General features: G+C 44.6%; 1 protein-coding gene across 1 annotated transcript in view; it reads left to right on the forward strand.

The window, feature by feature from the left end:
* Positions 1-13,164, forward strand: part of SLIT3 (slit guidance ligand 3) — a 596,997-nt gene that overhangs the window by 400,551 nt on the left and 183,282 nt on the right. Inside the window, exon 5 of the mRNA XM_045502118.1 lies at positions 2,089-2,160. Within this exon, the coding sequence (XP_045358074.1) occupies positions 2,089-2,160 (72 nt within the window). The remainder of the gene's footprint in view (positions 1-2,088; positions 2,161-13,164) is intronic.

Genomic DNA, 13,164 nt, shown 5'->3' on the forward strand with positions numbered 1-13,164 from the left:
CCAGAGTGGCCAAAGATAGTGGCAAGCCTGGGAGGATAGTGGGCAGGGGCTCACTGTCCTGGAGACCAGCCTTCACCTGGCAGAAAAGACTAGACCCATTGTGGTTGCTGGAGCCTTGAGTACAGCCCAGATGCCTGGTGGAAATTGCATTAGTCAGATGACAGGACCTGCACCCCCTTCCCCTGGAGTCTGATGGAGAGCAGAGGAGTGACCTTGGTGAACCTGCCTGACCTCTGCTGTCACCATAGGCTTTGTTCGGTGCCCCGACTCCAGGCTGGAGCCCTGCTCATTGAATCAGGCCTGGCCGGGGGAGCCTGCAATGGGGCTCCTTGTGCATCTAAATTTATTTACACCGTTGCAGACAGAGGAAACTGGATTTGAGATGGGGAATACCCTGTTATTCAGCCCCAGAAGCCACTGGTAGTTGTATCTGCACCCTACCCCAACTCTGAGCCTTGCGTTGGGGCTTAACAGTGGCCCCAGACAATCCCCAAGTGTCTGAAACTCCAGTCACCCACTCAGAGTGTGGTAGCTCCTCTCAGCAGGTGAGAGCAGGAAAGTGATGCCTCTCTTCTGCTTTCTGTTTTTCCTCCTGCCCCTTCACAAAATGTTAATTTAGATGGCCTAAGTTTCAGTGAAGGATGGTTGTCTGACCTCTCTTTATTTGGAATCCTCTTTAGCTTTTGATTAGGTTCCCGTGGAAACCTAAGTGTAGGAGTGTCCATTGGTACAATCTCCCTCTAGGACGACTCAGCAGTTAAAGACGTTTACCCTGTGACCCAGCACATGCTCCTTATGGGACTTTATACCAAGGAAGTGGCCGAACAATTGTCCCAAAAATGTCTGGGGAGGAAAACCCATCCTCATGTTTCCTTAAATGGCAAATACCCAACAATGTGGGATCGCATAGCCCTCTATACAATTGGATGATATACAGTGATTAAAAATGTTGGCATACATGTACTGTTAATGACATGAACAGATGTTCTCAATATAATAAGTGAAAAAAGAGTTTATGACTGACTATATACTATGAGATCATATTGTGAAATTTATACATATTGCTCCTAATTGGTAACAGTGGTTATGGTCTGGGTAGATGATTTTGTACCTTAATATCTAAAAGTTTTTGTGTTATTTTCAAAATAATTGAGATATATATCTGTATCTATAGATACATGTCCGTATGATTGATATGTATGTATATGTTTGTGTGTATGTGTGTAGAGACATGCAGTTATGACTGATTACTCACTGAAATTCCAAGCAAGCTTGAGGTGTAAATGAAAACAAGTGTATGTGTTTGTTTAGGGGGAAAAGGGGGAAACAAAAAGGAAAAAAAGCTGCATAGGTCTTAGGAAAGAAAACTGAGGCTTTGGGGATTCTTAAAGAGGACCCTGGTATGAGACCCGGGTTTGAGCCAGCTTCAAGACCTGACACTTTGTCCCTTACCTTTCCTCCTCAAAGCAACACATTAGCACCCTTAATGCTAGATGGGGTACCCATGGGACCCCCATTTTGGACAGGTTTGTACAAATGCAATTTGAATTCACCATGGCTGTCACTTAGCTGATCTAGGAGGCCCCCAGGATGTCTGGGTCTCTAGAATAAACAGAGATGGTCATCCCCCATCAGAAAATCAGGGTTGCCAGGTTCCCTTCCAATCCCAAATGACAAAGGCAGAGAGTCCCTGAGAGATGGGAGACTGAGTGCTGTTGACCCTGAAGTGGGGGAGGGACGGCCTGGGGAAGGGGGGCCAGGGGTCTCTCTGGGAGGTGGCAGAACAGAATTGGGTGCGGTCTGTGTGCAACAAATAACCCAGCGTCTTGGCTCGTGGCCTGGAGGTGCGAGACCACCCACAGAGCCCGCCCTGGAGGCGAGCTGCTCCCGCCTGGTAACCATTTCAGCAAAGGCCATCACTAGAGGAACAATGTGAAGGCTCATAGCAGCCTGGGGCCTGAGACTAAACAGTGCCTCCAACACTCCTGACCGCAGAGGCAGCCTGTGAGAGGTTTTGTTGTCATAATGAGATGCAGATAAAGCCGGGCCTTGGTCGTTAATGCATGTGCCTCTTCTCTTCTTGTTTAGAGATCTGAGCGAAAACCAGATCCTAGGGATCCCGAGGAAGGCATTCCGTGGCATCACCAACGTGAAGAACTTGTAAGTGATGTTTTTTTGGTTTGTTTTTTTTGGTTTGTTTTTTTTTTTTTTTTTTTTTTTGCTTCTCTACGGATGTGGCTTTCTGGCCAGAACAGGGGTGAGGGATGGGGCAGGAAGGTGGTGTCACTGTGCTATGTGCTGCCTTGGTGCAGACACCTTTGAGACAGATTGAGGGATGTGCCTGAGTGGTTTCCAGGGAACATGCATCAAGTGCCACAACAGCTCCACAGAGTCCTGTTCCTCTCTGGTTTTTCAGCCCCAAGTGTGAGCACTAGAGTCCCGGACCTGGGTCAGAGCTTGGCCTACAGTAACTATGGCCTGGGGCTCTACTCAGCTCTTCCCAGGGTCATGATCTTCTGCAAAATGGGGATGATATTCTGGTGGGGGTGTTGATGCCAATGAGAAAGTGTGCTTAGTACATAGTAAGTGTTCCATAAGTGGGAGTCTTGATGATCATGACCATGATCCTGATGGTAAAGGGGTGGCTGTTACCAATAAGATATTGGAGAGGGCATTGGCACTTGTGTCCCAGGCTGGTGGGGAGACATAGCCAGATCCACTCACCGCACTAGGTGCTTGGTTTTGGGGGGTGTTTTTAGTTTTATTTTGAAGTAATTATTGATTCACAGGAAGTTTCAAAAATACTAGATAGGTCCATGTGCTCTTTTACCCCAGTTTCCTCCCAATGGTAACATCTTACATAACAGTATGATCTCAAAACCAGGAAACTGACATCGGTACAATCCACAGACCTTACTCTTCAGATTTCAGAGTATAACACACACTCATTTGTGTGTGTACATGCACGTGCAGTTCTGTGTAATTTTATCACATGCAGATTCTTGTGCCCATTGATAGAGTCAGTGCAGAACTATTCCATCACTACATTTTTTTAACCTGCCAAATAACCCTTGCCATTTTTTGTCTGATCTCCACTGTTTGCTATTTAACAGTGAATCCTGGACCATTACTTTCACAAGGAGTGTGCCTTTCAAGTTTTCCACCCATACCACTGTGTCCATGTGTTTAGAGCATGTGTTGGGAGATGGTTTGTCTGGGCAGGCATTTCTGTCCACTGGCCTCCTACGCAAGCTCACATTCAACTTGAGAAGTCTTGGAGGAGGTTTCTTTAAAACTAACTACTTTAGCTATCAGCTTTCCTTATAAGGACTGTAGGGATATTAGTGTCCTGGGATGCTGATGATGGCTTCCAGATACAGGCTACCTGCTTCCCCTGTCCCTGAGAACTTACCGGAAAGCCTTTGGTGTTTAACATGCAAAGTACACAAAAGGGCAGAGGCATCTCAAGGTGAAGGAAGCCTAGGGCAGAGAGGACTTTGCAAGGGGGTCCCACATAGGAAACTTCCCACTGCTTCATCTGGGGGCATTTGCCCAGAAGCAGGAGAGAGCAGGGTGGAACAGACAAAGCCATGGAGAATGTGACTCAACATTGTGCATATAAACCAAAATTAAGAGGTTGTGCTAATTAGCATCCCAGAAAGGCAAGGCAAGAGAGGAACTTAGAGATCCTCTAAAACCCCACAAGTCAACAGTGAGAAAATTGAGGACCAGGAAAGGGCAGTGACTAACTCAAGGTCAATAAGGTTCATGATGGTTGAACCCCAGATTAACATTTTACATATGTAAAGTGGTATATCTGTTCTATCTCGTGGCTCTGATTTTAAATGGGCCAGTTAACAACAACAACAACAACAAAAACATTGCAGTGATGTGTAAGCAGGGCTGTGTAATTACCAACTTCATTTTTGGTTCTCAAGAAAGTGATTAAATCTCATAGTGGTCCACGATAGTTGTTGAATCTGGGGGTTGTTGTTGTTTTCCTGTAATATGTCTAATTTCACAAAGGCCTCAGGAGCTCAAAGATTCAAGATTCTTCAGACACAGATTCCTGAATCACTCAGAAACTACTGTCAGACCCTCCTTCTCCAGGCCATGCATATATTTGTTACTCGAAGGCCTGAACTCAGCTCTGATCTTCTCTTTTATTTCTACCCAGTGTCAGCATGTGGTCCTGGGGTGAGAGGAGGGGCAAATAAACCCACTGCTCAAAGGATGAATTAGCCAACAGAACTAAGTGTGTGTGTGTGGGGGGGGGGGGGGGGTGTCGATTACTTTATACTTCTAATCAATTTCATCAGGATACATTTATTAGGCAGAACCTATAAGACCCAAAAGTATAATTCATATTCTCAGGTGGCTTATGGTAAAACTAGGGACAAGAAACACATGTGTACAAGAAAGTTTTTAATGATTTAACATTCCACATGAAAATTGGCAAATGGGGGGAGAGGCACCTGGGTGGCTCCGTCAGTTAAGCATCCAACTCTTGATTTCAGCTCAGGCTATGATCTCAGAGTCGTGGAATTGAGCCCTGCGTTGGGCTCTGCACTGAGTTGGAGCCTTCTTGAGATTCTCTTTCTTTCCTGTGCCACTCTCCCCTACTCATGCATGCTTGCTCTCTCTCTAAAATAAAAATTAAAAGGGTACCTGGGTAGCTTATTTGGTTAAACATCTGACTTTGGCACAGGTCATGATCTCACAGTTGGTGGGTTCAAGCCCTGTATTGGGCTCTGTGCTGACAGCTCAAAGCCTGGAACCTGCTTTGGATTCTGTGTCTCCCTCTCTCTGCACCCTCCACCCCCACCGCTTGTGCTCTGTCTGTCTCTCAAAAAATGAATAAATGTTAAAAAATATTTTAATAAAAAAATTAAAATTTAAAAAAGAGAAAGAAAATTGGCAAATGAGTGGCCATGATGCATAGTAAAGGCTTGAGAGCTCAGAGAAGAAAAATGGCTTTAGGGAGTCTAGCCTAAAGGTTAGAAACATAGCTTTGGCAACCTGATAGATCTAGGTCTGATTTTCAGCTATTGTGCATACTGAGTCTATGAACTCAGGCATATTACTTGATGCTTCTGAGCCTAGATTTCCTCACTGTAGGATGAGGATAAGAATTGTACTTAACCTCCTAGGGTTTTTGTGAAAGTTAATAAAATAATGAGTATGAATAACTTAGTACTATGCTTGGCACATGGGACATAAAGTTCTAGCTACTGTTACTGCTGCATTTCTTTGTTGCTGTTATAATTGTAAAGACTTTACCTGGGCCTAAATGATGATTGGAATTCACAAAGTCAACAAGGCAAATAGTATGTGCAAATACAGAGGTAAACCTGTATAAGGTGTATTTCAAGGACACAGGCAGAGCCATCTTGTGGCGGTGCGGGATTGTGAGGCAGAACAACAGGTGACAAGATCAGGAAGAGTTGGCAAGCCTTGCCTGAAAGGTATATGGATTTTAGATGTAGGTACTGAGAATGTAGATGGCTTCCAACCCAGGAAAAGTCATGATGAAAATATTTATTGTGGAAGAGGAGCCTAGGATGGGAAGAGGTGGAAAAAGGAAAGGCTCGGGGCAGGAGATGAGGCTGAGTCCAATGTAAGGGGTCAGGGCTCATGCTTGTAAAAGAGAGCAGTCAGAAGTGAAGGAGGAACCAAAGATGCCAATAGGGGCCAAGTCAACAGAAATGGGCAATCAGTGAGGTATTAGTGGCTGGGGGAAAGGGAAAAAAACTAGAAAATGATGAGTTTCAAGCTCAGATGATAGAAGGAATGATAGCAAAGCTCCATAGTCATTCATCGTTGCAGCCATCAAAATGTTTTTTGAACCTACTAAATGCCAACTCTGGGGGAAGCCATAGGAAGTAAGATACAGAGATCTGTGAGATTCTTAGAGCTTCCAGTCCATGAAGACTGAAAGGCCAGGAGGAAGAGCCAGACATGAAGATCATAAGTTGGCTGTGAAGTGATGTCAAGTCCTTCCACGGGCAGTGTGGATGGAGCATCTTCTGTGTGCTTGGAAATTGGTGAGCCTGACATCCCATCCTCTTGACCCTGCTGGTGAAATGACTTTGGTCTTTGGGCCACAACCATGTCTACAGTCCCCATCTTCCATGGTTTTAATAAGAGGGATATAGGTGAAATAATCTTACAGCCTTAAGAGAAAATATCATGTGGGTAATTGGAGATATAGGAGCTGAGCTGAAGAGCAAGTTCAAGGAGGGGAAGCATCTGCCTAGAGGTGATAATTGAAGTTATACATTTAAATATGCATTGGTACATGTAAAATAGAAGATGCTTTGCAGAAATTAAGTTTGTATCAAACCTATTAAGGAAACACTCCTCCTCCTACCAGACCTCAATTACCCACATGTAGATAGTCTCTCTTGTGACAAATTTTAAATCTCAGGAATGTACATCCCTGTCATCAGTCTGTTTGAGAACCACCTCCCATACCCCGTCCCCAGCCTTCTCTATTGCCTTGTGTGAGCTCAGGGAATATAACACACTGTTCTATTCCTTAAGTAACATAGGAATAGAAGATAAATTACTGGAATATCAGGCTACAAAGTGACAATAATTGGGCCTAACCATGATACCATATGTTAATAATAGAAAAGGGGTGCCTAGGAGGTTCAGTCAGTTAAGCAACCAACTTCGGTTCAGGTCATGATCTCACGGTTTGTGAGTTTGAGCCCCGGTCGGGGCTCTGGGCTGACAGCTCAGCGCCTCGAGCCCACTTTGGATTCTGTGCCTCCCTTTCTCTCTGCTCCTCCCGTCTCACACTCTGTTTCTCTCTCCTTCAAAAATAAATAAACATTTAAAAAAGAGAGAGAAGAGAAAGTCAAGGATTATCCACTTTTTTTTTTTTATAATTTTGTAGTTTTGACATGGATTTTCTTTGCTTGTCCCAACATTACCCTTCAAGAAGGAAGAAACTATGATACACCCATTTTCCAGATGATAAGATTAAGTTTTGATCAGTGTGTCATTTGGCAAAAGTCAGCAGACAACAGTTGGGCCTAGGCCTCCCCACCTACCCTATCCTTAGTAACAGACCCAACCAGGTTTTAGACACTGTCCATAGACCTTTCTGTCTACTCAGATTCCTCTCCCCTCAGCCATGCTAGCAACAGGAAGAAAGGAAAAGTAACCAAAGAGGCTGCTAGAAAATGAAGGCAAAGAGGCAGGTGTGCAGCTTTTATCAGAGCCAGAGGGCAGGACACAGGTGGTGTTTGAACCCAGTGGGAATGGGTGCTAAAGGGACTTGGCATCCTGCCCCTGACCCAGCCCAGCCAGGCAATGGAAGGAAGTCTCTAATTGCTTCCTGCTCCTCAAGAGAAGGGCGAGAAGGTAATTAGCTGGGGATACCACTCTATGCAATTACTAAAAGCTGGTTTTATGGGATGGTTCCACTCTGTTGCCTGTCTGGAAGAGGGACAGGCGGTATATTTAAAGAGAAGCAGTCAGCTGGACAAACCAATCTGGAGAAAGAACTCTCAGAGAGACCGACCTGTAGATAGAGCAGCATTTAACACAGCGGTAGCAACTGCCTCCCGTATGCACGTGCCATAACAGGTTACGGGACAAAGGCATAGTGAGGGAGAGAGAGAGATAATCAGGAAAACACAGAGATAGGGAAAAAGGAATGAATTGGGAAAAAACAGAGATGACAAGCCACAATCCAACAAAGCATAAGAAAAAGACAAAATCCAGTATAGATTGTTTTTTTTAAAAAAATGTCCCCTTGCCCTATCTTTCTCAGCCGTTGTGTTTTCCTCTGTTTTTCAGTTTCTATTTGCGAGGACTCTGTAGGACATGCATTCCAGAAGGGAAAATCAATAAGCCCTGTCTCTGCCAGCTAGTGGAATTTGGAATTGACGGTTTCAAAACAAAGCTGGGCAGGCGGCCTTTGTGTTCTCTAGTTAGTCTGGGTTGCCGCACTGCCCGAGTCTGCCCTCCCGCTTCCTGAGATTAATGAGGGCTGTCTCCGCCCGCCCGGTGAGCAGCCAGTAATCTTGTGTGAGGGTGAGGGAGGTGTGTGGAGGGACATGAAGCACCCACCCGCTGGTAGCATCCCTGTCTGCGAATCTCGGTGACCATTCATTCTGTCATTGTGCCTGGAACAGAGTTCACGCTCCTGGTCTTGCCCTGCAAGACTCTACATGGCTGGGCCCTCCCTCACCCACATCATGCTTCCTGTGCTCCGTTTCATCCCTTGAACAACCCAAGCTCCTTCCCTGCATGGGACGCCAACTCTGTAGGGTCAGTTCCTTCAGATCCTATAGGTCTCAGCTTGAACGTCACCTCCTCAAAGTGGCCTTCACTGACCCACCCAGAGCAGCTCCCCCAGCCCCCACTGTCCCTCCTCTCTACCCCATTACCCAGTTATATTTCTCCAGGGTACTTATTGCCCTCTGAAATTATCTTGTTCATTTATTTGTCAACCTGTCTCTGTATATCACACAAAATGAACATGTATAGGCAGGGACCCTGCTGCCTCTATCACCGTGGAATCCCCAGTGCCCCAGCGGTTTGTGACAGAGAGTAAGGTCGACTAAAATGCATCAAATCAATGTTTGTTCATTCATTTCTCAAGTATTTGCAGTTGACCTATTACATATAGGAAATCATGCATGATCATTATAACATTTAATATGAAAATAATATTATAAAATAACGAGATACCATTCTTGTACTCCAACAACTCAGTCGGATGAGGGGACAGACTAGTAAATGAGAAGTTGCAGAACATGGGCCAAGACTCCATTGGACGTAAGGATGAAGAGGTGGGAAAGCACCCAGACAGGCCTGATTCTGGCTTCACTCAGGAAGTGACATGAGTTGGGTCTTGAAGGATGAGTAGGAGTTCATGCAAGGGAAGGACTTTGCAGACAGAAGGGGAACCGCATGTAAAAAAAACTCACCCACCTGTGCAAAGGCACAAAGGTGTGTGAAAGAGTTGAGGCTTGTCAGAGATTGACGGCTGGAAAATGAGCAACAGAGGCAGTGGAGAGAGATGAGGTTAGTGAGGCAGGGAGTTGGGGCCGGAGGTAGGGAGGACTTCGAATGTCATGATCCATAGCACGAGATCCATGGAAGGGCTTATAATAAGGGAATGGCTAGATCAGATTTTAATTTAAGAAAGATCATGCCGGTGACAGTGGGGAGGACAGACTGCCAAGGGGAGACTCAAGTCCAGTCACCTGTGGGGATACTTGTGCAGTTATTAAGAGATGACAGGGCCCTGAAGCTGGGCTCAGTGGACCCAAAGAGGCAGCAGCAAACTTCAGAGACCTGCAGGGACTGACTGGGTGGGTGAATTGAGTATGTCACCAGGGCCTAGCAGGCCAGAGGCAGAGGCGGCTTTCAACACAAGGCATCTCTGCCAACTTGTACCCAAGAGTAGTGCCTGCCTCTTGTGAGGAAAGCCATGCTGCCTTTGGAAGGTGGGTTGGGAAATCTGCTCACAAGGGGGCACACCAATACTGCTCTATCACCTCCCCAAGGTACAGCCAGTTTTCCAGCCTTTCCTCCTTTGCATTCGTGGCACTGAGTATGTCAGGTTCAGAAGTGATGATGGAGGAAGTTGGACTGGACCCCAGTCTGCTAAGTGCTACCCAAATAAGCTGTCTTTAAAAAGGGATCAGGGCTTCCTGGGTGGCTCAGTTGGTTAAGTGTCCAACTCTGGATCTCAGCTCGGGTCTTGATCTCAGGGTCATGAGTTCAAGCCCTGTGTTGGGCTCTGCGCTGGGCATGGAACCTTCTCAAAAAAGTGGGGGGGTCATGGTCATCCTACCTCCCTTTCTTCCTTCCCTTCCTTTCTTCCCTCCTGCCTTCTGTCTGCTCTTCCATCTTTCCATTCTTCCTTCCACACATTCATTGAGCCCATACCTTTACCAGACCTGAAGCAGCTCCTAGAAACAAAAAGATGAGTAAGACATTGTCCCTGTTCTTGACAGATTTCATCTTCAGAGGGAGGAAAACATATAAATTCTTCCCTAGAGCACTCTTTCTTATGTGTTCCATGGCCAGCAATGCAAGTGCTCAATAAATACCAGTTGATTTATTAAAGTAAATCCACTGAAATGAGAAAAATAGTAGAAGACACTGGTGAATTAGATCCCATTAGTCTGGAAAAGATATGTTACTGGGTTGTTCAAAGGCAAGGAGGTGGTGGTGGTAAGTGCCCCGTCCTGGAAGTATACCTGGAATTGGCAATTGTGTAAGTGACAAGTAGAATCCCTTGCTGGCAAGATCACACAGTTTTATAGTCTGTGTTAGCCGTCCTCTATTGGGCTTTGCATATTTCTTATGCTCACTCTAAGTTATAATGTCGGCTCAGTTGTCTTTCTCCTCCAATGGCCTGAAGCTATGTAGACAGAGAGGTCAAGTCTGTCTTGTTCACCGTCTGTTTGTTTGCAAGAGTCAGTCCTGTGCCCGGCACCTATGATGGGTGCTCAAACAATGGAAATGAATAAGTGGATGACTTTCAGAACAAAAAGACTCCAGCACTTCAAGAATTACTAAAACCCTGAATGAAAGAGCATGATTACATCTGGGAACAAAGAAAAATTAAAGCAAAGCACCAAGAACCAACCCAGAGAAACCCTCATGTTTTTTTTTCCCCCTCAGGATAATGGAGCCTGCTATTCTGGCTCCAGCACTGAAATTTACTATCTGGAGTATTTTTATTTGTGGATAATATTCTTTTTTAACTCACCACAGATATGTAACCCTCCCCGCCCCGAGCATTAAATCCACAGGAAATAAGGGGTTTAAACAGGCATGTAAAATAGAATCTCATCTTTCCTGCACACTGGCAAAAGGCATAGTGATTCTGGGCTCCTCAGAGTAGGGCTTAGTGGTCTTATGAGAAATTCACCATCGGGCTGAGCTTTTGCCTGGAGATTTTTAGCTCTAAAAAGAAATGAAAGGGTGTGATCAGAAGAGTCAAGACGAGTATTTACAGTAAAGATTACACTTTGAGACTCTAGTAACTGTTGATGTTCTGATTCTTTGTCTCATTGGAGTCAATGTAGTGTTTTGAAAAATATGAATATAAGGTATAAATGGAAAGTATGAGTTTTGGAATCAGGCTTGATTAATTTATTGTTAATTATTATTATTATTATTATTATTATTATTATTATTATTATTACAGCTTTGCTGCTTATGACCTGTGTGGCTTTGGCCAAGTTACTTAACCTTTCTGAGCTTCAGTCTCCTCACCTATAAAATGGGGAAAATACTAGTGAGGAGTTAAACAGGGCAAGTATGTCCCTTACCTGTATGAGTAATAATGCTTTATCATTTGCCCAAAGCCTTCATAGGTATTATTTAATTACCACAACAGTCCTGCCAGATCATTAGGGAAAAGTTTATTAGCCTCTAGGTATAGATGAGGAAGTTGAGGCTCAAAGAAACGCAGGAATTCTCCCAAAGCAGCAGAGCTGGTCAGTGGCAAGGCTGGGACAGGATCTCAGGATGCATCATTGCTGTTCTGAGAGGTTAAGTCAGGAAGAGCTCTCAGATTTGGTGAGCATGGAGTGATGTCTTGTAGGAAAACAGCAGGTACAGATCAGTGGGGAATGTTGTGAAAGCATTTCTGGCTTCCAGCACCAGCCCAAACCCTGGGTAGGAATAAGCTGTGATGGTCACCACTGGGAAAGAATTTCTGAGAAAACCAGCAAGGATGTCTGAAAGTGTGAGTTCATTTTTTAATTAATAGACTTAATTCTTTTAAGAGCAATTTTAGGTTTACAGAAGAATTAGGCAGAAAGTGCATAGTCTCTATACCTCCTACCCCCACACATAGTTTCTCCCATTAACATCTTGCACTACTGTAGTGCATTTGTTACGATTGCTAAGCCAATATTGATACACTTGACTAAGACTGTAGTTTATAGTAGGGTTCACTCCTGGTGTGGGACATGGGTTTTGGCAAATGTATAATGATACATATCCACCTTTGTAGTAAGGTGCAGAATAGTTTCACTGCCCTAAAAATTCTCTGTGCTCCCCCATTTATCCCTCCCTCCATTCTCTCAGGCCCCAGAGTGTGAGCTTTTAAATATACAAGGAAATCCCTTCATTTTTCACAGCCTTTCCCAATGGCTATTCCCCACAGCTATTGCCAATATTTATTCAGACCCAAACAGCACAAGTCTTTTTTTTTCCTTCTTTGAGAGAGGGTAAGTGACACCCTGCAAGTTTAAGTGCCATAGAGAAAATCAGCAAGAAAGCCAGGACCAGTTCCAACTTCCCCACCCATAGCCTGAGGTATGAGCATTAGAATTGCCTCCAGACAGCTCTCCTTCACAGAAGACCTGTAATTCAAAAGACCTGTCCAGGCCTCATGTTCTGTATAGACACCGCATGAACTCTGAGGGTGTTTCAGTAATGGTTGAATTCTTAGGTTTCCAAGTGAGACTTCCTGGACTCAAATGAGCCCTGGCTCTTACCACCTATGTGATCTTAAGCAAAATATGTAACTTTCTTAGTCTTGGTTTCCCATTATGTTAAGTGGAAATATTACCCTCATCATAGTGTTGTTATGAAGATTAATAATAATTATTGCTCCTTTATCTCATCTCTGAGATTCTATTTGAATCAGACCAACACCTCTGATGAACTATCTTCTCCTCCTAGACAAAATACTTGCCTGAAGAAAAAGCGTAGACTTCCAGTGTTCTGCTTCAGACTCTTAAAAATAGATAACTTCATCACGCCTTGTCTTCTTCCTTCCAGTGGGGCTGTCCTGTTCTGGTCTATGGCTTGCAATAGGCAAGTTACAAAATGGGTCAGAGAAAAAGAGGTGTACCTTCCCCACCCTGATCCCTCTTCCTGTACCCATCAAGACACAGAAAGTACCAAAAGAGCCCAGGGGTTCTGGTTTCAGTCACAGCTTTCCTGTTAACTGCTGCCTACTTGTGATGGGCTAGTAATGGCTCCCCAGAGGTGGCCACACCCTAATCCTGGAATATGTTACTATGTACCCTCCATGGCAAAAGGGACTTTGCAGATGTGATTAAATGAAGGATCTTGAGATGGATAGACTATCCTGAATTATTCAAGTGGGCCTAATATCATCAGAAGGGTCTTTATGAGAAAGAAGACATATACTGAAAGCAGAGGGAGAAAGAC

Source organism: Leopardus geoffroyi, chromosome A1 (assembly GCF_018350155.1).
Source record: "Leopardus geoffroyi isolate Oge1 chromosome A1, O.geoffroyi_Oge1_pat1.0, whole genome shotgun sequence".
In the NCBI taxonomy this organism is placed as follows: Eukaryota; Metazoa; Chordata; class Mammalia; order Carnivora; family Felidae; genus Leopardus; species Leopardus geoffroyi.